This window comes from Aethina tumida, chromosome 1 (genome assembly GCF_024364675.1).
Source record: "Aethina tumida isolate Nest 87 chromosome 1, icAetTumi1.1, whole genome shotgun sequence".
In the NCBI taxonomy this organism is placed as follows: domain Eukaryota; kingdom Metazoa; phylum Arthropoda; class Insecta; order Coleoptera; family Nitidulidae; genus Aethina; species Aethina tumida.
Genome location: NC_065435.1, coordinates 39732728 through 39754947, shown reverse-complemented (window position 1 = coordinate 39754947; position 22220 = coordinate 39732728). Strand labels below are relative to the sequence as shown.

At 33.7% G+C, this 22220-nt stretch overlaps 2 protein-coding genes across 3 annotated transcripts in view; one reads left to right on the top strand and one right to left on the bottom strand.

Moving 5' to 3' along the window:
* The first annotated feature begins 88 nt into the window (after positions 1-88).
* On the top strand, positions 89-2193 carry LOC109609528 (nucleolar protein 9). Its single transcript, XM_020026194.2, has 5 exons — positions 89-352; positions 408-1246; positions 1304-1432; positions 1491-1820; positions 1878-2193. Exons 1-5 carry the CDS (start codon positions 163-165, stop codon positions 2133-2135), a joined length of 1746 nt encoding a protein of 581 aa, XP_019881753.1. The 5' UTR covers positions 89-162; the 3' UTR covers positions 2136-2193.
* Positions 2194-2400: 207 nt separating this feature from the next.
* LOC109609486 (protein CBFA2T1) overlaps positions 2401-22220 on the bottom strand; it is a 66542-nt gene continuing 46722 nt past the window's right edge. Inside the window, exons 3-9 of one of the 2 annotated variants that reach the window (XM_020026148.2) lie at positions 11469-11827; positions 8096-8242; positions 6602-6735; positions 4130-4423; positions 3788-4074; positions 3552-3652; positions 2401-3415 (exon numbers count right to left, since the gene is read on the bottom strand). In XM_020026148.2, the coding sequence (XP_019881707.2) occupies positions 3200-3415; positions 3552-3652; positions 3788-4074; positions 4130-4423; positions 6602-6735; positions 8096-8242; positions 11469-11827 (1538 nt within the window). In that variant the 3' untranslated portion in view covers positions 2401-3199. Of the gene's footprint in view, positions 3431-3551; positions 3653-3787; positions 4075-4129; positions 4424-6601; positions 6736-8095; positions 8243-11468; positions 11828-22220 lie in introns of both variants that reach the window. The other variant, XM_049961859.1, reaches the window with a different exon arrangement.

Here is a 22220-nt window from a genome sequence, read left to right as displayed (position 1 = left end):
ATGTTTACTAACCTAACATAACAATCGCGGAACACGTGTGAATTTTCTGAACATCGGTGCAATGGTGGTTGCCTTTCAGACGTGTTGTTGTTGAGGTTATGTTGATCTTAACCTTAAGCGAGCATGTTTTGATTGAACACTTCCAGTACGCGTTAATACATAATGTCCGCCGAACCGCAAGATAATAAAAGAAACAACCGAAAACGTAAGAAGTCTTTCCTGAAAAATGCCAGGAAGTACGCGAAAAAAGGCCACTTTGGCCGTGGTAGCCACATAGAATCGGATCTGTATCAATATTTCGTTCGTATTATGGAAACGTACCGTGAGGGCTTCGACAACGAGGAGGACAAGCGTAAGTTGACATTAAAATTTATTTGTAACCGTTGTTATTTCAACAATTCTTGCAGTTAACTTCGCGAACAATGTTTTCGAACAAACCGAAAACGAGGAGGTGAATTGTAGTTGCAATCAAGTAGGCTGTCGCGTGATTGAAACGTTATTGCCCTTTGCGAATGACGCAGTTTTGGCCAGATACATGAAAGCTTTTGGGGATGACCTTCGGCCTATTTGCAGTGATAGATTTGCCACACATGTGTTGGAAGCACTTGTAATACAGTCTACAACAAGATCTTTACTCCCTGACAAACCTGAAGATGTGAAGGAAAGTTATAAATCCTTTGCTTTGAAAATTAGCAAGTTTTTGTTAAATAATTTGGAGGACTTTGTTTGGGATACATACGGCAATCACGTTATTAGAACTTGTTTGTTAAGTTTAGCTAAAATTCCAAAAGAAGATCCCAAAGGTCAAACAGATGTTAATCAAAATGAAGATACTGATATTCCAGATTATTATGCTGAAATTGTTAATGATTATGGTGAGAGGTTGATAGTCTGGCCACAGTTTAAGGAATTATGTAATAATGAATTAACTTCTGGGTTTTTGCAAGTCTTAATGAAAGCCCTGAAGAAAACAAACAAAAAGTTATTAAATAAATACATGAAAAAGCTTCTGGAAGAAATTTTTGCTCCTGATGAACCAGACAACAATCCAAACACATTTCCCCCAGTTTTTCTGTCAAAGTCCACAATGATGTTGTTGGAAACTGCTTTGCAAGTTGCCAAGTCTAAAATGTATACTCAGATTTATTTAAAATGTTTTCAAGGAAAGTTATTGAAATTGGCAGTCACTAGGATGACAAATTTTTCAGTACAAAAATTGCTGGCAAATTGTGAAGAAAAGACTGAAGTAAGTAGTTTATTGAAATTTTTTGTAGGATTTAATTATTATTATTTTAATTTTAAGTTTGAGCCAATGTTTGATGAACTGGCTGATCATTTTCAAGAAATAATTGAGGCTGGACATTCAGGAGTTGTTTTATCATTAGGACAAGCTTGTAAGAAGTTAAGTGCTAAACAGGGAAATTTTGTACAGGTATTATGTATTAAATTTCCATTCAAAATACTTAATTAAACTCATATTATTCTTGTAGAGTTTGATGAAATGCATGCAATGTGAAGAAGAAGATAAACTGAAAGATTTTATTTTGTGTATGAGCAGATTTACACAATATAATGACATGAAAGGAAAATCCAATGAAAACCTGCAAAAGGAAAAATTGAATCTACATGGAACCCTGCTTCTACAATTGATGCTTGAGTTTAACAAACCCATTAAAATTGTTAATGGTTTGCTTAACATGGAAGTAAATGATTTAAAAAATTTGTTTTCAAACAGCATGGGGAGTCACATTGTTGATTCCTTTGTGAAAAGTGAATATGTTGGGATGAAAAGTCGAGAGAAATTAGTTCGGAAAATGAGGGTATTGAAATCTAACTGCAAAATTGACATTAGTTATTATTATTATTTAAATTTATAGGGTACTTATCAGGAACTTGCGTCAACGAAATATGGATCTAGGTGTTTCGAAGCGCTGTGGAATGCCGCTAATTTAAAAGATAAGCTTCAAATATTAAGTGAATTGGTTTATAAAGATGCGGCATGGAGTAATTCAGAACATGGAAAAATTATATCTAGTAAAATCAATTTTGCACTCTACAAAAGGAATAAAGAAGAATGGAAAAACAGCTTGAATAAAACAGATAAAACTGAGCTGTTTGCAGAGGTTTTGAATTAATATGTTGTTGTATATTTTTTATTTTAATAACTGATTAATATAAAACATTTTATAAACATTTGTATCTTCAGATTTTATACCTACCTTATCCCATGCTTGCGTTCATACTTGTATTCATTAAAAACTGTCAGATTTGTTGGAATTTAAATTCCGAGAAAGGTTTAATGTCAGTTGTTTTAATTCCTGATAATTTTGTTATATAATTATTAAAGTGAGTTATATGAAAACGGGACGGGATTAACAAATAAAAAATAGTAGGCATAAATATTGTGGAAACATTTAGATTGTTATTGCAAATAAATAACATGATAAAAATGTACAATGTCAAATATTTATTAGGATAAACAATAAAAAGTCTATTTAAAAATGTACACAGGGTGCTTTTGTATCATAAAAACAATTGTTAAATATTTTTATAACACACAAACACTTACAAATTATTCTACAATGTGACTAGAGAATGTACTATTTAAACAAAGTTTGAAAATAGTTGACTAGAAAATGAGATTCAGTTATCTAGGAGATTCTTACTGGATAAGTATTCGGAATAAATGGCATAACTATCGTGCATTTAGAAAAAGCGGTAAGACAATCAAGAAAGTCTTGGTTGATGTTGAAAGATTAATGAAAGACTTCTCGGTTTCTTACCAATTCTTAATACATACTCCAAATTTAATAAACACAATATATTTTAAAGTAAGAAACACACATTGTTATAGATCGATTAAATTCGGAATGGTATGTATTATCGTCTTATTACATAACATGAAGTGATTGAGATTATTAAATATTTACATACATTATTTTACTTAGTTTAAAAGTGAAGTAAGGTGTACTTCAGAAAAATTGCACATTTTCCATCTAGAAAGTTCAGGTTGTGTTATCAAACCTACAAGTCTATAGATATTATAGAGAGGGGTTTTTGTACAGTCGTCAAAAGTTAACATCAAAAAAACATCCAACACAGACATCGATTGCGTGTGTGAACATCTTCAGGGTCAAAAAAATGCGGGCAAATTTTAAAGATAGCCGAGCTTCTTCGTTTTCCTGGTCTTCTTAAACTGTCACTTCTTAAACTTGCCGTCGCTCGGTGCCGCGACCGGAGTGCCGGCCGGCGCAGTTGAATTCGGAGTCGGCGCCCTGATCGGGCGGATCTTCTCCTTTGAGCAGACCTGGTGGTGGTTCTCCCAGTCCTTGTGCTGGCAGAACGCGCCGCAGTAACGGGCCAGACTGCATCCGGAGCAGGTCTCGTGCGCCTTCCGGCCGCAGTTCCAGCAAGACTGCAACAACAGTCACTAATTTATGATAATAGATTGATGGCAATGGTTCGACGGTCCGAGGAAAAGGGAAGCATTAGGTTCGTGACGAACGTGTTTCCGTTTTCTTCGGTTTCTTATGTTCGGTTCGAGCCCTTACGTTTTGTTGCGAAGGTGCCGGTTGGGACGAGGCGATGGGGGACAAGCTGTTGTCTCCTGGTTCCGCCTGGCTGGTAGCGTCTTCGTGCTTTCTTATGTTTTCTGTAAAATAACGCATACACAATACTAATTCTGGGCATAATTACTAATAAAGGAGTACTTGGATACACTTTTAATAAGGGAGTACTGGAATCAGGTGAACCCTCACCGACCAGTACATCCTGTGAATAGACTTACCGGTAAGAAGCTTCTCCATTTTCGCCTTTTCAGCAGCCACCAATTCGTTAGCCTTTGACTCAGCAGCAGCAACGGCTTTTTGTAACTCTATAACCGCCTGTCTTTTTACATCGTTTACTGCGTCTTCAGCTCTTCTTTTCACCTCGGCCACTCTATCTTCAGTTTGTCGCACCGCCTGAGCCATAATTTCATTGGCTGCTTTCTTCAAATCGACGCTGACATCTTGTTTTCTTAACCACTCCGCCGTTAACTCTTGGTTGTTTCTTTGTTGGAGGATTGTTAATGCCCTGTCGACAATTGTAGAGGTTATTTATTTGTTTATACGATGAGAATAAAGTTTACCTTTTTGTTTTCTCGACCATGGACAATATGCAGTTCAACATGACATGTATGTTCTTCCATTCTTCATCTCCGCGACTGGAATTATTGTTGTCCTCCAATCTTTGTTGGTGCGTCGCATGATGATGGCCATAATCAAACAAGTGGGAATTGGGCACAGAAGCGGACATATTGGGCAGAAATAGGTTGTGATGATGCGAAAACATGAAGGCGTTTTGAGGTGCGGGTCTCTTCATGGCCGGCATGTAATCCTGGGAGTCCGGTTGTTGCTGTCCATTGACACCATTCTCGTATATGCTAAACAACGGTAATAACAATTCATTTGATGCTGACCGTGGAATTTAAAATAAATGATGTTCTTCCGGAAAACAAGATGAGAACCGTTCGAGCAAAATCAATCATAAACGGCGTGCCACAAAGTCGTCAGCACGGCGAGCTTTACGGCGGCTTCGAACGCCGGTGACAATCAGGCAAGGTAATGAGCAATAAAGCGGCGACGAATCCCGAATGCGCCTTTCCAGATATTGGCTGCGACGTTTTGCATGACCATTAAAATCGGCCAAAGTTCAGCAGTTGCAGGGGTTGTCGCCGATGTGTATGCGTCGCCGTTTCCGGTTAATGTGTGCAACGCTTGCAGTTTCTTCGAGCAGTTTCGGCACCGGTGTCATGTGGCGCGCGATGGGAATTAGAGCGTTTACGGCGAATCGCGCCCCATAACCGATCGCGGGACCGTTCCCGATAGTCGTCTGCATCCGATCCGTTTTATTAAAATGACTAATGGTTTCTTTCTCTTTTACGGGAAGGGGGGGACGTTCGAGTTGGAGAGGGATCGTTCCGGCCGGATGTTCGTTTTTTGTTGCCACGCTGCTAAGAACACAAATTGCATTTTGGGACTCCTTTCATTTTGATTTTATCGTTTCTCTTGCAGGTCTTACGGTTAACTGGCGTCAAACACGTGTGTGTCAATGTGTATTTACATATTCTTTCGATTTAGGGGGGTTTAGTTTTTTGTAAATGGTTGAATTTATACCTTCATCCATTTTAGTTTATTAAATTATTAAAAGAATTTAACTATAATTAAGAGTTTTCTGAAATTTTGTGAGTTGTTTATAATTCAAGTAAATTTTTAGAAATTTTTGATAAAAAAATATCATTTTTCCAAAAAATTTTATTTATTTTTGCTTATTCATTTTACATAATAATTATATATAAAGGATAATATCAAATCAAAACTTATTTAATGTCATATTTAATCAAAATATAGTATACAAAAATTGAAATATTCTACTTTTCATTAAAAATTTAGTGAAAGTATCCTTTCCATCGGAGTAATTGCTAGAGGAGTTAATGGATCTGGGTCTACTGAGAAGCTACTGTTGTGCATAAACATAAGAAGGACGAATCAGAGGCTCTGGACCATCAAGAGGTACTACACAAAGAAAAAATCAATACTATTGGCTTTTAGAGACCACTCTTTGTTGACAGTTTGTGTGACAGCTTCTTGGCATAATCCAGAGGGTCAACCAATTGCTGAATTGTCAATAGAATAGTCGTGCCAGCTTCTTTAATTTCCGTGGTTACATAGTTGCCATCTGTATTTAGTGCTTCCAACGGCATCAAGGCATCAACCCTTAAAGTTTTGCGGAGTACTAAAATTCTACAAAAACTGAATATGAATTTTACACAATGTTCATAAAGTTATGAAAAAAATTAAAAAGTATTATTAAAAGTTCATGATTACAAAATATCACTTTTCTAAAAAATTCTATTTATTTTTGCTTATCTATTTTACATCATAACCATTAATAATTGAATATAAAGGATAATATCAAATTAAAACTTATTTAATGTCATATTTAATAAAAATATAAGATACAAAAATTGAAATATTTTACTTTTCATTAAAAATTTAGAGGAAGTATTCTTTGATAGTAATTGATAGTGGAGTTAATGATCTGGGCCTAATGATAAACTACTGTTTCTTCTTCTTACTGTACTAAAATTATATAAAACCTGAATATCAATTTTATTCAGTATTCATAAATGTTTCTCTTTCAAAATATGAAGAGCTATTATATTGTTATAAATGAAATGATAAAATAAATTTTTAATAAAACTCCACGTATAAATTTTGTGTTAAAATACACCTAATAATATTTTTTAAACGATCCGAGTTGATCGTTTAAGTTATCGATTAAGATGACAGAAACAGGGTGGCGTACGAATCCGTGAAAATTTCAAAAGTCGAATTCGGTGCAATAATTAAAAGGCAAGACGAAAAGCGTTGGCGTTCTGGTTCTGACGGGCCGATGTAGTTCAAAGCACGACCAACACACGCTCGCGCCGAGACAGAAGTGGTTTATTGAATAACACGGCAAGCCGGGGGTTCGTTTTTTTCCCCCGTCGTTCATAAGAGGTAATTATTGGCTTACGGGAACGGCACATTGGGGAATGTTAATTAATGAACATCCTTACCTGTCAGACGGTCGTCTCTTAATTCCGCTGACTGGCTGCGTGTCACTCGATAGAAATATTTCGGCGACTTCCGATGGGGAGTGGGTCGGATCCATTATGATGTGCTCGTGGGTGCGGACATACTGAAGGGCTGACTGTAAAGTTTCAACGTTTTAAATAAATAATTTAATACGTTTCTTTTTCCAGGTGCATAATTTAATTACAGGAGAGTAGAAATAATTAAGTAAAATATTACAGTATACAATAAAAACTAAACTAATAATAATTTCCTGACTCTTAAATACTTTTTTAATCTTAATAACCGCTCTTAAATAGTTATAGGATATGTGATTTTCTATAGATGATGTGTGACATGTGAGTGATTGGAGCCTTCTTCAATAAATTATCTAGAGCCTGAAACTTGGAAGAAAATTTAGACAAAAATGGACAGAAAACGAATTCTAATTTCAAAGTTTGGAATGGGTCCATGTTCATCTAAATTGGCTATTGCCTCAAAGGTTAAATGTTCCTTTTTCGGACAGAAAGAAGATAAGATTGGTGAGTCATGACCATCAAATCTTCCCATACAGTTGAAGAATGGAATAATATTTCTTAATAAACTATTGATAATTTAATAAAAGACATGCAGAGATAATTTTTTATAAGTTCGTAGATGATGAACTTTACTACTCTTTAACTTGATTATTCTTTATTTGGTAAACATTAAAACTCTTTAGGACTTCTTTACAGATGTGTAGATAGGGTAATAATAAGTATAGTACAAAAGCACCAAATGTTACACCGAGTGTAGCATCAACGTGGCCTCTACTGTCCAAAACTAATGCCGACTTGGCAAGATAAAGTGACACCCCAGATTTTAATTAACATAAATTAAAAAAATAGGGGGGCGAAAGTACGAAGGTACGAATAAATCTGTTTTGAAAGGAGAGCTTTTTTCAAGTAAATTAGTCAAAGCGGCCACATAAAACGTGGCCCCCGCCGGTGATCGATATGCAAAAATCACCGGATTGGCCCCGAAGAAAACAAATAAATCAAAGAAACCCAATAATGGATTCAGTACAGCGGAATACAAATCAAAAAATAATTGTAAAAGTTCCGGTGGTTCGGTCCCTTTTCCTCGTCGAGTTTTCCGCGCTTTTATTGTTCTCTTTTACTTCCGATGTAACATGTGGACTTTACAATATCCATAATTAGTGCCACTTGTAAATTTTAATGTGTATTATAATTAGAGTGGCGCGCACCCACTTACGTGAGCCACTTAAAACTAAACGGAATCTCGTATATCCTAAATGAAAACCCATAAAAACTACTTTTATGTTCGGGCACTAGCACAACTTTTTCATTGGTGATATTACGCAGATTATGCCGTTAAAATAAATTTTATTCACGGCGTCGCGTGAACGTATTTTTATTAATATGTCTACTGTCCAGGGCGTAATAAAACTTGTTTCTGCGCGAGGGGGGTTTCTGTTTTTTTTTTGTACTGGTTATTACCTGTTTATTAGCACGGGCCAATCCATGGATTTCTCTTTGGAGTAAAGGAAGATGGGTTCGGAGAAATGGTAGAACGAACGGCCTCAATGGGAAATTTGTGACGTCTTGTAGTGAACTATGGAAATCTTCTATGGTTAAATTTGAACTCTGTAAAGGAAAATTTAATTAATATAATTACAGTCAATATTTATGTACAGTTTGAGGGGTGAAGGAAACAACTACGAACTACTTTTTTTGTTTCCAAACATTACACCTAATTAAATTTTCTATAAATTTATTTTTGTATGTTTTTTGTATATTTTTAATGTTTATAATAAGTTATTATGGTTAGTCCCAGGAAAGAAATGATTTTATTTAAGATTACAGCTGATATATATGTTTAAAATTTTTATTATTTTTTAATTAAAATATAAATTGCTACTATAATTTATAGCAATTATGAATACACTGTATACAAACATGTCAGTGAATATTTCTTGTATTAAATATAATTCTGTTAGCTACAAATCAAAAAACTAAATATTTGGCTGGCAAAAAGTAGAACAACTTTTTACTAAATGTCACTAATCTCTACAAAATCCACAATAGTTTTTAGTTTTATTGTATACACCAAAATAAAATCAATTAATGTAGTGCCTCGTGGAATAAAATTAATTTCAGAATTAAAATCATGAATCGTATCGTTCAATCCGATGAGGGAAAAATCAATATCGCTTGATTGTAACGCGTGTTTTACAATTTTCAACATTTGGTAATGTAGAAGGAAAAGATAAAACTGGACGACCAAGAAAAACCAATAGATTTCAGGATAAACCAATTTTATCTTATTCCAAAAAAGATCCTTTCCTGAGTTCTAGCAAAATAAAAGGTCTACTTGAGACACAACTTGGAATTAATGTTTCTTCAAGAACTGTAAGAGGAGGTCAGCCTAAAAAGTCACTACTATCAGAGAAGAACTGACGTGCCAGAGTTGAGTTTTACCAGGTTCCTTTTACACTGGACTTTAAACGATAGGAAACGAATAATCTGGAGTGATGAAATCAAGTTTAATCTGGTTAGTAGTGATGGTATTTTATATATAAGGTGACCTATTCATGAAAAGTTTAACCCAAAGTTTACCATACTCACTCCGAAAGGTCGGTAATGGTATGGGTTATATTGGTTCATGTTTGAATTTAAGTTCCCGCTGTCTTTGACGTCATCTTTGTTCAATTCGGCAAATACTCGAGGGTGACCATTTGAATAAATATTGTATTAAAACCAATGAATATTGTTATTGTTAGATATATTTAAATATGTATTATTATATTAAGTATATGATCGATATTGTTATTTATTGTTTAGGGAATCGAGTTAATTAATGTAATATTATTTTTGATTGTCAGTATTCCAAATTATCTTTGTGCAAGACTGTAATAGGTTTGTAAAAAAGGTTTGGATTAGTGGTATGATTTTCCGTTCAAGCGTTCAAACCGTAAGGACGTGCGATTGCGAAATCCAAATCTAGGTAGGAATTTTTACATATTTCTTGTTAATAATCCTCATTTTGTAATAATATCTGTTTGTTAAAATGTAGAGTATATTTTCTTAGTTTAAATCTTTCGAATGTTTGTTGGTGTAATGTGTAAAACGTGTACGTGGTCCCGGCTTTATTTATTTCAATTCACTGTAAATTCTGTTTCCAGCATTTTCGAAATTTGCAATCATTTTATTGTTATTCTTGTTTATTTAGAAACAATATGATCTCGTAAAATAGTTTTTCTCATGTATAGATTTCTGAAGACCTAAGTGAGAACAGTGTTTTCAGACATTTAATATCTTGCTAATTTGTTAAGATATCGTTGCATAATTTGGTTTCATTATTTTAAAGTTATTGCGTGAGATATGCTGTTCAGAAATATATTGTTTCTTATGTTAACGTACATTGAGCGTACGTTTTTTTTTTATCGAAGTATGTATACGGTGTGTATACTTTTTTGACATTGTTCAGAGACATTGTGGCGATAACTCCGAGGGGATTGTTATTATATTTATGCTTATTATATGTGTGTGGTGGTCGATAAGTGATGAAATGACCTTTCTTTTGACAATCTTCCAAAATGGGGACCAGGACGAAATTGGCTTCAGTATTCGATAGAGTGTCTACATGACGATGAAGAATAATTAAATTCATTTAATTTGGTTAGTTATACAAATAATTATTACAAGACAAATTACATTGGTTACTACATTTGTAATTATATATTAACAAACACAAAAAGGGTAGGAATAGGATCATTCTAGTCGATCACGTGACCATTTCTTCGAAACTTTTGTAATTTCAAATGATACCCCGGTTGGTACCATTACAGGGTTTACATTTCGAGATTTGGAATAGGTCCTCTCCTTTGAATAGAGGGTCTGATGGATCGTTTTATGTAAAAAGAAATATTGAAGAACAACATTTTCAAGAATATAATGACCCGAAGCACACTTTAAAATATTTGAATATTTGTAAAACTGTCTGCCCAAAACAAATAATTATCAGTAAAATTAAACTCTTTATTTTTATATAAAAACCAGGACAAAAATTTTTTGAATTTTAAAAAAGTTGCTCTACTTTCTGCCAATACTCTACTTGCAAATAAAATGACTATGCCATGTCCTGGATCTAAACCTAATAGTTTTTTTCGAAAATTTTGACAAATTGATGGTCTAGCTAAAACGTATATAAATCCACCAATTTGTGGTGTTGGTAAATTCATTCTTGGCTTACACGTTAACCAAGGATCATTTTATTACAATACCTTAGTTTCGTCATTTTGCATTGTAACCTTTAGCATTAATGGATCCAAAATATATTTTTATTATTTACAGTTTCTTTAATAGAGCTTAAGATATTCAATTGGACGCCAAGAACTCCTTAAAATTATTTTTATAATATCAGGGTCTAATTACACTGATCTCCACCCTCCGTTTCAAATGTTAAATAATTTTTGATTTGAAGGATTTAATTGCAACCACAAGGATTATTCTAGCTCTGACGTTTTGCATTCTGACATATAAACCAGTCTCTGCATATTGCTAAAAGCTTCTTAGTGTTAATGGATGCAATTTAATTCAGTATTGCCTTTAAAATTTAATTAAAATAATAATTATTTTAAACAATTCAACTGTCAGATACAAAACTGCACGTTTATGTACTGTTTAAACGAACGAAAAAGTAACTTTAATTTATTTCACAATGTTCATGAACTGGATTGTTCGGTGAAGAAAAAAGCATTGTGCATAATTTTAAACAATTTTCGTCGGAAACTACGTACGTATTGTTCGCGGGATTAAATTTTTCAAACTGCACAACACATCGACAGCTCTATCAAAAACCGATACTCACAACTAAACTCAATACCAGGCTCCTGACCCTCTCGCCGACGTCCTGTCCGATGTCGCAGCCGAACTGCACCAACGTGCTCAGGAACCGCTTCACCTTCACCAACTGTCTGGTGTTGATGTAGGCGCCGTGTATGGCGTACTGTTGGTCGGTGAGGCCCCGTGCCGGGTCCAAATTGACCGACAGGGCCGTGGACGCAGGCAACGGCGGCGTCAAACTGTCCGCGCTGCCGTTGTTGATTGGTGACGGGGAACCGTTCACCGGATTTCGCGTGGGCGACGACTGCGATGGTGACAGTGGCGTAGTGGCTTGGCGGGCGCCCTCGGGCGAGTCGGGCGTCTTGCAGCGATCCTTCGCCAAAGCTGAAACAAATTTTTTAAATATTTAGTAGATGTCATTATTATAATAACTTTTTAAAATGTTGAAATATTAATAAAAATTATTAATAGTTAAATTTTTAACATATATTCATCATTTTACTAATGATTATTTGTTTTGACCTGGCAAAAAGTAAAACAATTTATGCTATTTAAAGATTTATTACTTCAAGTAATTTGTAATTAGTATTTTATTTAATAATATATTGTAAAATTCCCATCCCCCAAATATATACATACATATAACATAGAATTTTATTGGCGCATCCACCATATTTTTAGAAATATTGTTTTTAGGTTAATGTTAGTTTTCATATATTTTATTACATATAATTTCTCCAGGGTGAATCCACGTTGATATGATCCTGGGGTTCAGTACGACTCTACAAGCCAGTGGTGGTGGGATGCTAACGAATCCTAACACAATTCCACAATGCTTCATATATTCTTGATTGGTTTTGTTTGTCCCGAGCACAATTGACAGAAGGGTGCTTCCTGTTTTTGTTCACTCATTCATACTTGAAATTATTATCATTTTAGTTTCTATTCATAAATGTTTGTTGGATTCTTAGAATTATAAATTAAATCTAAAACTTGTTATAGCAGAGCATTAAGTAACTATTATATTAAAAAATATGGAAACCTAATAATTATAGTTAGTTTTTATATATATTTAGATTGTTACAAAAATTTAAATTTAATATTTTGTATTAATTTTGATTAGTTTTAACAAAATATTTTAGGGCATATAGTAAAATTAATATTATATGTATTACTAGATAATATTTTCAAAAATATTAATTTTGTTAATATTAAGAATTGCTATTATAATTTTTTTTTAATTTCTGTTCATAATAGTTTATTCTGCATTTATATTTTTAGCGCATCCACCAAATATATAAATAAATGTCATATTTTTATTTGAGTTTCCACCAAATTCTTAGAATTATAAATTACATCTAAACAATCTATAATAGATTTGTATCATCAAAATAGATTTTATTTATGTCTTTTAAATTTAGTTTTCTTGAAAATAAGAGACTTAGATGTAAAAATCTCTCTCAAGTATTATAAAAAGTGGCGCCCAACGTGAACTTATATACCACGGTCACGTTGGGCGCCACAATTGAACACTTTTTGTTTCAATTTTTATTATAATAGTTATAATAAATTACTTTATTAATTAAAGGTAAATTTAAATAGAAAATATATACAATTATTTATTATTATTATTATTATTTATTCTACACTTTATATATTTTGTTTAAAAGTAATAAAAGATTAAGTTGGTTATATATAAAAAAGGAAAAATATAAAATTTTTTAACATGTTTTTATTTAAAGTTTCCGTAATAATTTTGATTTTATAATTTCCCTCCAATCACCAAATCTTGAAAATTGTTGTAAAACACTCGTTACAATCAAGCGATATTGATTTTTCTAACAATTTATATGTTTTTTTCTGCCAATACTGTATATACTTATATGTATATATTTATATTTTAATTCTAAAAACTAATACTCTAAAATGTGACATTATGAAATGAATTTTATTGATTAAATGAGTAACGTTTTATTTAACATCTTTTTGCTTTATAATTTCAGTACATCTCTCGGATATATATTCTAAATATATAGGTATATGGCATACCTATATTTTTTGAGGTCCTCGAATTACTGTGAAGAGTTCATTTGCACTAGTATAATTATTATGAGTTAATTTGGTAATAACATGATTTCACATATTTTTTGTAGGGTATACCAATATGGAGATGGTTAGATTTTTTAACCAATTTATAAGAAGAATTTCTTTATATATTTTACATAAAATGTTTAATATAAAACTAATTTTTAAAATTTCAGGTATTTTTGGTACCCTTGGAGTAGAATGTGTAAGACTATAATCTATACATTTTTGAAGAAATAAAAGAATATATCGATTTTGGAAATCAATAAACTTTCTTTAACAAATGTTTATGGTGACAGAAACCTGAAGGCAGTAAAATTTCAACAAAATAATGCTCCATGTCCACCATTAATGATGTAAGGAGAATTAAATTAAATTAATAGAATGACTTGTACAATCTGCAGATCTTAATTTAGTTGACCATGTTTTGAAGGTACACCTAAAACTTGCTATGGCAAAAGAAAAAGACACATTTGTCTATTTGTCAGTGTTCTAGCATTAGTAAGAATTGTAAAGAAATAAATACAAAACATTTTTAGTCTTATTTCAACTCAAATATAGTTTTTTTTTTATTAATAAAATTGTATTTACATTTTTTTTCCTATATTCCTTTCTTTTCTATATTTTTTAAGTAACCCAATTGATTTCTGAAACCAAATAACATCTTGAATTCATTGTAAAAGTGACTTAATTCAGTCACTAAAAATTTGATTCACCTATTTAGTTATTCTAATAATTATTTTGGATTTTTCATTTTGTACGTAGAAAAATGTGGTTTAAAGTTTCTTAACGTAAGCAGTTTAATTTAAATTAACTTATTTATTTATTTAAAATAATAAATCTCAATCAATTTTGAAGAACAAATTAAACATTTACAATTCAATCAATGTTAACCATATAAATGTTAATTACAACACGTCAACGAAAAACAATAATTTATCAGAGCGGGTGCGGCCCAAGCAATTATGTTAATAGTTCGAATTTCGATGAGAGACATCCGCAACAAATGGAAAGTCGAAAAGTGCGGCCCCGCACCGCACCGACAGTTTTAAAGAAGCCGGCAGTGATTGAAGTAACAATCCGAAGTTTATGAAGTCTGTTCGATAACAAAAGGAATATATATTCGGAAAGTTGGCCAATCAAATCGGGAATGTGTATATATCTCCCAAAGCCGGGGTGGCACATACTACATCCTTCTGTGCCAACTTGGAAGGCAAGCAAAAGGCACTGAACGGGACCATCTGTCTTTTATATTCCAGCCGGGACGTTCCTTTTGCCGTTTTGTTTCCATAATTAAAACTAAAACTCGACTACAGATGGTATTTGCGACGGTCTCTTCGGCTTGCGGAAACGATTTTTCCCTTGCAACGGCTTAATTACGGATTGATTTAATGTTGCTCCTTCGAGGCTCGTCGCCGGAAATCATTATCAATCAATTTGCGTCCGCAGGAACCCCGGCTTGGGCGATGGAGCGGTAGGCGGCGAAGAGTAGGTCATCAAAGGGCCCCCGCTTTTTTTCTCTGTGTCACCGGTGTGTTACGTATCGGGCGTCGCGCCGGAAAATGTATGTGTGCAAGTGCATTTGACGTGTGAGGTCGGCGCCGAACAAAGCCGTAGGCGTTTTCGGCCACCTTTGGTCCGTGTCTCTTTGGTTACGCCGCCGCCCTGCCTCCTTCCACCGATCAGCAGCCGCCGCCGCCGCCGCCTCCCCCTTTCGGTCCAACCGCCCCTTCGTCCCGGAATCGTTCGTGTACCTCGTCAGTGATTCTCTGCGATTGACACGTCCATACTCCACAATCAACTCCAATATCAGCAATAATTGAATGGAAATGGCTTTCATTTACTATATTTCGATCGGAACCGAACAAAAACAAATATTACACGTCGATTTTAATTAATGTTCTGGACGTGTGTGCACCTTAGAACACGTCGGTTTGCACGAAAGCGTAATTCGTCGACCGTTCGTTGTTTTGTAATGAGGCATTGAAAAAGATTTAAACCTTTCGACGTTTCGATGTGTGGAGTCACGGAGACGGGTGGTAGGCCGGGCTCACGATTTCCGGAAACAGTAACACGTGAAATTGGAAGTTCTTTTGTGGGACCACGCCGGAAGTGAAGTAAGTAAGGAGCGGGCGTCTCATTTGTCTTTTATATCTGGCGCAGCGCTCCTTGGGCCCTTTTGTTTCCATAATTAAAACAAAAGTTGTCAACAGATGGCGGCGTTCCGCGATTGTTTTTTGTGATAGATTGCTTTGTCTGAATTGTGTGCATAGTTTTGATTGTTTTTCGCTGCGTCTGAAAGGTAAATTTATTAGCGTCACCCGGTTCTGATCTGTATCGGGGAAGCAGGCCGACCAGCATCGCACGGTGTGATCATTTTTCTTATGCACGGGGGGGGGGGACTTTGACAAGGGGTTGAATTTTAATTAAACCACCTCCAAATACGATGTGTTGCCATAAAAATATAATGCCGACGACCGCAACAAATTCACGGGAACTGTCAAGCGCCTAAGGCGTCTTAAGACGCCCCACAATGTTCCCCACTTACGTTTCTTAAGTACAAGTTGAGCAAACCTTCAGATAAATTATTGGATACGACCATAAAATTCCTCCAGCAGCTATCTAGTAACCACTTCGTGTCGTTATTAAGTCCGGAACGGAAACCAGCGTGCGACATTCCTGGCCGTATTGGCTCCTGCTGCTGCACTCGAAAGGGCATAATTCAACTTTGCGGAATTATTAATTGAGTTTTGCCATATTTCGACATCCGCCCTTTAATTAGGTCACCAACCGACACGTCAGTTCAACCCATAAACTCTGTATACGGTGCCGGTTTACCGGTGAGGGCTTCCGGGTGTAAATCCGTCGGTTGATTTTTTTCAGTGTCGGGCGCGTTGTGTGGGGACATTAAAATTCCCTGCGGCGCGGCCTGGCAGTGTGTCAGTCAGTAATACTCCTTTAAAGGCTGCTGATACTGATATCAGCATAGTGCAGTGTGGACCTTGTCTCTCTCACTCCCTTTATAGGTTACTGGTTGGTGTCATTAAACAACACCCTTTTCCCGTCATTGCTGCGCTTGTCTTCGTAAGGTATTTAGGGGATGATCCCAATATCCCCGATAACACACACCTATTTTAATTAATTGTTCAAAACGATTAGGTTATTTTCATGTTTTGTTTTCTATACTCTAACATTTTTATGCAGCATATGACTAATTTTATAATCAATTTAAATTAGTTATTAAGTTCACATTTCCTTTACTTCATTTACTATAAATATGTTTATTACATACAGATGTTATAGGATTTTATATTTCTTACGATTTTTTGATTTTTCGTTTCTACACAAAATTATTAGTGATTAAGTTTTCTATAAGCCTGTAAACATTTTTCTCCAGTTTTAACCGTTGGGGTATTCTTTGCCAAAACATTTTTTTATCTAAGTGTTCTGAAGCATATTTTAATTGTTTCTCGTTTACCAGATAGAAAACTGAGAAAATAGACATGCTATTTTGAGAAAAAGTGAATAAATGAATGAATGAATGAAAAGTGAAAAAATAATGAATTACAAAAAATTAAAGTTCATTAAATTTTGTGTATACACGTTTTTTATCTAATTTTAATAGTCTACGAGATATTATATTTCAAAATAAATATTTTTCCATAATTTTTTGATATATTATAGGTATATGTTATTGTTTTTTATTTGTTTATAACTGATCACAGTGGAAAATTGTATGCTATAAGTGTGTCTATATACGATTTTCCTATAATTTTAACAATTTACGAGATTTTCTTTAAAAAAATAGACATTTTATATAATTTCCTGAATATATTGAATGTATATTTTATTGTTTTTTTGTTTATACCTGAATAACGTTTGGTAGCAATAGAAAATATTTTTATACAAAATTATAATCTATTAAATTTTCTATCAGTTTGTCTATATACGTTTTTTGCCTAATTTTAACAGTTTACGAGACATTTTTTCAGGAAATAGACATAGTTTATATATACCTATATATATATATATATATATATATATATATATATATATATATGTATATATATACTATTATATATACTGTTTTTGTTATATCTGAACAACAATTTGTAACAATAGAAAATGCTATTATATATAATTATAGTCCATTAATTTTTTTAGTTTGTTTATATACTTTTTTGTCTAGTTTCAATAGTTTACTAGATAATTTTTTACAAATTAAACATTTTTATAATGTTTTGAATATATTTTTTGTGTATTTTATTGCATTTTTCTTTATATCTCAATAACGGTTGGTGGCAACAGAGAATGGAATTTAATGGACTTAAATTTTGTATAAGTTTGTTTATATACGATTTTTGTCCAATTTTAACAGTTTACGGGATATTCTTTCAAGAAATAGACATTTTTTATAATTTCCTGAATATATTAAGTGTATATTTTATTATTTTTTGTTTATATCTAAATAACGGTAGCAATAGAAAATATTATTATATAAAATTATAGTACATTATATTTTCTATAAGTTTGTTTATATACGTTTTTTGTCTAATTTTAACAGTTTACGAGATATTCTATCAGGAAATAGACATATTTTATAATTTCCTGAATATATTTTATGTATACTTTATTGGTTTTTTGTTATATCTAAATAACGATTTGTAGAAATAGAAAATGCTATTATATATAATTATAGTCCATTAAATTTTTTATAAGTTTGTACGTTATTTGTCTAATTTTAACAGTTAATGAGATTTTCTTTCATGAAATAGATATTTTTATAATATCCTGATATTTTTTCTTATATTTTTTATTGTATTTTTGTTTATATCTAAAAAACGGTTGGTAACAATAGAAAATGTTACTATATAAAGTTATAATCCATTAAAATTGCTATAAGTTTGTCAATACACTTTTTTATCTAATTTTATTAGTTTACAAGATAATTTAACTGCAGTCCTCGCAATTTGTTTAAAACCTCTTGGTATTAATAAATGCAATTCTATTTAGCGTTGCATTTAAATCGAATTATTTAAAATAATAAATTTCAATAAATTAATTGAGAAAAACAAATTATTTTGAACAATTAAAATTTAATCCGTTTTAATTGTCCAATTTGTTCAAGATTTACATATGGTTTTTTTATCATTATTTTAATACTGAATATGTATAACTAAAAAATTGTCGAGTTTAGTTACGTGCGACGAAAGCGAGAGTCCCTCATTATAATTTTTCACACACCGACCGACAATAAATAGTAGGACGAAGTTTACGGCGCGACCCGCCCACAGGACGCTCCCCTCGTTCCTTGAAAGTCGCAAACCCGTATTAATTACGGACCCGTTTATTCTGGGGTTTATAAAACGTCGCGGCGGGTCCGCGGCAATGTCCCCGTTCCCGTTTGCCGGGAATGCGGACTCCTGGTTTATCCGGTCCCGTGTTTGCCGCACCCGGAGGCTACGTGTCTTATCGCGACCGGTCGGACACCGGACATGCCGCCACTTCGCCGGCTTCGCTGTTTAACACGTGCTTTAACATAGTACACGTTGCACCGGGGTTGAATTACGATGGCCCCGGTTGTGTTTGTCAAACTTTGGACGGGGTGTTTCGGCCTAGCTGCCGCCACCTTGAATTATGTTGTTTTGTTTGCGGGTGTGATTGGCCGTGTGGTGCCGTTCTTCGCCTCTTTCACACACACACGAATTACAGCCGATTAAATTTCTCAAAATATACGTTTTACTATAATTTCTTGAATATTTTAATAACAGCTAAAAATTTTGTTTTGTGTTGTTTACTTTGATATTCTATTGTGCCTATTTTTCGAAACTCATCTAAATGTAATTTATTACCATTTATAGTCTACGAATACTTGTTTAAGGAAACTAAATTCGACTATAAGGAATCCAATTAGATTTTACCACCAGGAACTCCTTTAAATACTTGTAAAAGTGACTATTTTAACCCACCCTCTAAGTGTACTAAACTATCTCCAAACTTCATTTAAAACGTTTAGTTTTTGGTCGATAGATTTAATTGCAACTCCAATGATTATTCTAGTTTGTCATTTTGCATTGTCACACAGAAAATAGTTTCACCATCTTGTTGAAAAGTTCATGATATTTATAGAGGTAATTTAATTTTCTATTACATTTAATTGTTCAAGTTATACCTAATTTATAGATAGGTATGATAGTGTCAACTTACCCTGTCTCATCTCAACTAATTTTTTAATGTAAATCTCATTCTCCATTCAATGCTATTTCTTGGCTAAAATCCTGTGAGTAATTTTTCTAGAAAATTGTTAGATATCCCTACAAAGGAGTTAGGTAAGACAGGTCAATATTTATTAAATGGAAGACAGTTAAAGTATTTCCTTTACTTCTGAATTGGAAGGAACTTTTTACTACTTCATTTTAGAAGTTGGGAAAAGCATTTGTAAATCTGGATCAGAAACAGAATTGGCAAAACGACAAACACTGAAATCATTGATAAAAAACAATTAAGGAACAATGGTAAGTCATTAATGAATAGAAGGAGAAGGAGGGGCCTAAGATTGGTTCCTTGTGACACCCCAGAGATGCCAAGTAGAATTATATAAAATAAAAACTGTTAACTGTCCTGTTGAACTGACCATAAGTCCCCAAAATTTATTTAAAGCATATGATGCACACGTATTCAGTCACAACTCCGGATTATTCTCCTTTATTCCCGTCTTGTCATATCGCTTTGCGAAACAGAACCCAGTCGCCGGGCCTTGTTTAAAGCTACCCGGTGTAAAACCGTTGATCCCGGCGTCATTCCCGCAATTAAAACGCGCGATAACTGTCCATAAAAGTGTGTGTGAGGGAGGGCGGCGGTGGAGTAGTTGGGACACGAAAGAAAGGACGAAGGGGGAAGAGACGGGCCCGTATCGGGCCTGGCAGCCAGTAAAAAGATATCACCGCATAGGAATTGTAGGCAGTAGGTGCCTACTGTGGGGGTGTGTGTCTGTAGAGCGGGCAGATAAGGGCAGAAGAGCGATGCCGGGAGAACGGCAGACGTCAGACAGTCCCCCGACTAAGGCCGCATTGGATTTATCTCTGAACCCAAACACAGGACGAGCTGCGGTAATTTGCCGTGTGCCGGTGTAATTGTGACACGTTTTTCGACTTGGAACGCGGGGGTGGTTGGCGTTCAGCCACGATTGTAGTATTTAGCGAACAATTTTGATCGGGATAATTATTAACAATTTATTTATTGTATTCATTGTTTGGCTTTCATTTTTTAGAAAAAATGTTTTTGATTTTCTGTTAGTGTATAAATTATTATTTATTTTTATTAACAGTTAAATGCCAATACAAACATTTATATGTGAAATTTTAATAAAAATGTAATCATTTATGTTTATAACCAATGTTCCGGTCATATTGGACATAATTTTAATTAATTAATTATTTTGTAACGTTGTTTGTAGTAAAATAAACATACATAAATATACAATTAAAAATGTAATATAAGTATAATGCAAACATGAAATATTATTTATCAGGAATAACATAAATAAAATATGAATGTCATAAAAATACGTAAAAATAGTATTAATATATTGAATGCATTTCATTTAATTACAATTATAAAATATAAAGTAGAGAGCATAAATATACAATAAATTATTTTAAAAAAAATGTAACTAAAATCTTGGAACAGATTGATTTGACTTCCTCCTCAGAATTGAACAGTTTTTTACGTAAAAAATTGGATAATGACAAGAATAATTACATGAATAAATATCTGAATTTTGTGGTGGATAAGGTAGTAGTTCCTGTTTAACATTTTGAATCTCCTTTTAAGTCTCTATGGTTAGAAAAGACATGTTAAACTTTTAATAAATGTATAAAGTTTAATACAAAAAATATTAAAATACATTTACAAAACATTTGTTAAATAAATGATGAACAAAGAACCTAAATGTCTTTTTGGGGTAGCTAATGTATATTTTTTTTTTTAACATATTATTTTATCCTTTAATTTAATCTGTTATACATATTTTTTTAAAGAAGTCTTATAATATATATTTTTTATGAATTTATTGTTTTATTTAAAATTTGTTAAGTAATTAAAATTTTGTATCTTTTATTAATCAGCATTTTGTTGGGGGAATTATTAGTGTGTCATGTCGAGGGTGTAGTTCACACAACACAAACCAATAAATCATAAAATATCAAATGTGACAAGTGTTTATTTAGTGAACCAGTCATGAAATCGTCGAGTGAACACATAAACAAGGGCTCGTTGCGAAGAAGCCGCAATTCCGCGAATAACAACCCCAAAAGGGAACATTCTTCGAAAGAACGGGGTTGCCCCGTCTGTGTGTCGTCTTATTGCAGCGGGTGCATGTGTCAGTGTGCAGCATCGGAAAGGAAATGACGAAGCTGGCGCGGATCGCAGCAGGCGTCACGCGGAAAGTAGGAAGGAGAGCGGGCTGCAAGGAAGGATCGGTGGCGGCAGCCTGTGCCCAACGGCGGCGGCATGACAGTCACAGAGACGGCCGAGACGAACGATATTCAATTGTTCGTCGACAGGAGCAGATGACGCCCGACGAGGATTTGCAACTTCTGTCGCTGCCGTCACCTCGACAGAGGGGGATCCACCGCATTTTTCCTTAATTTTTCTTTTTTTTTTTCCTGTTTTATTTTGTTCCTTCTCTATA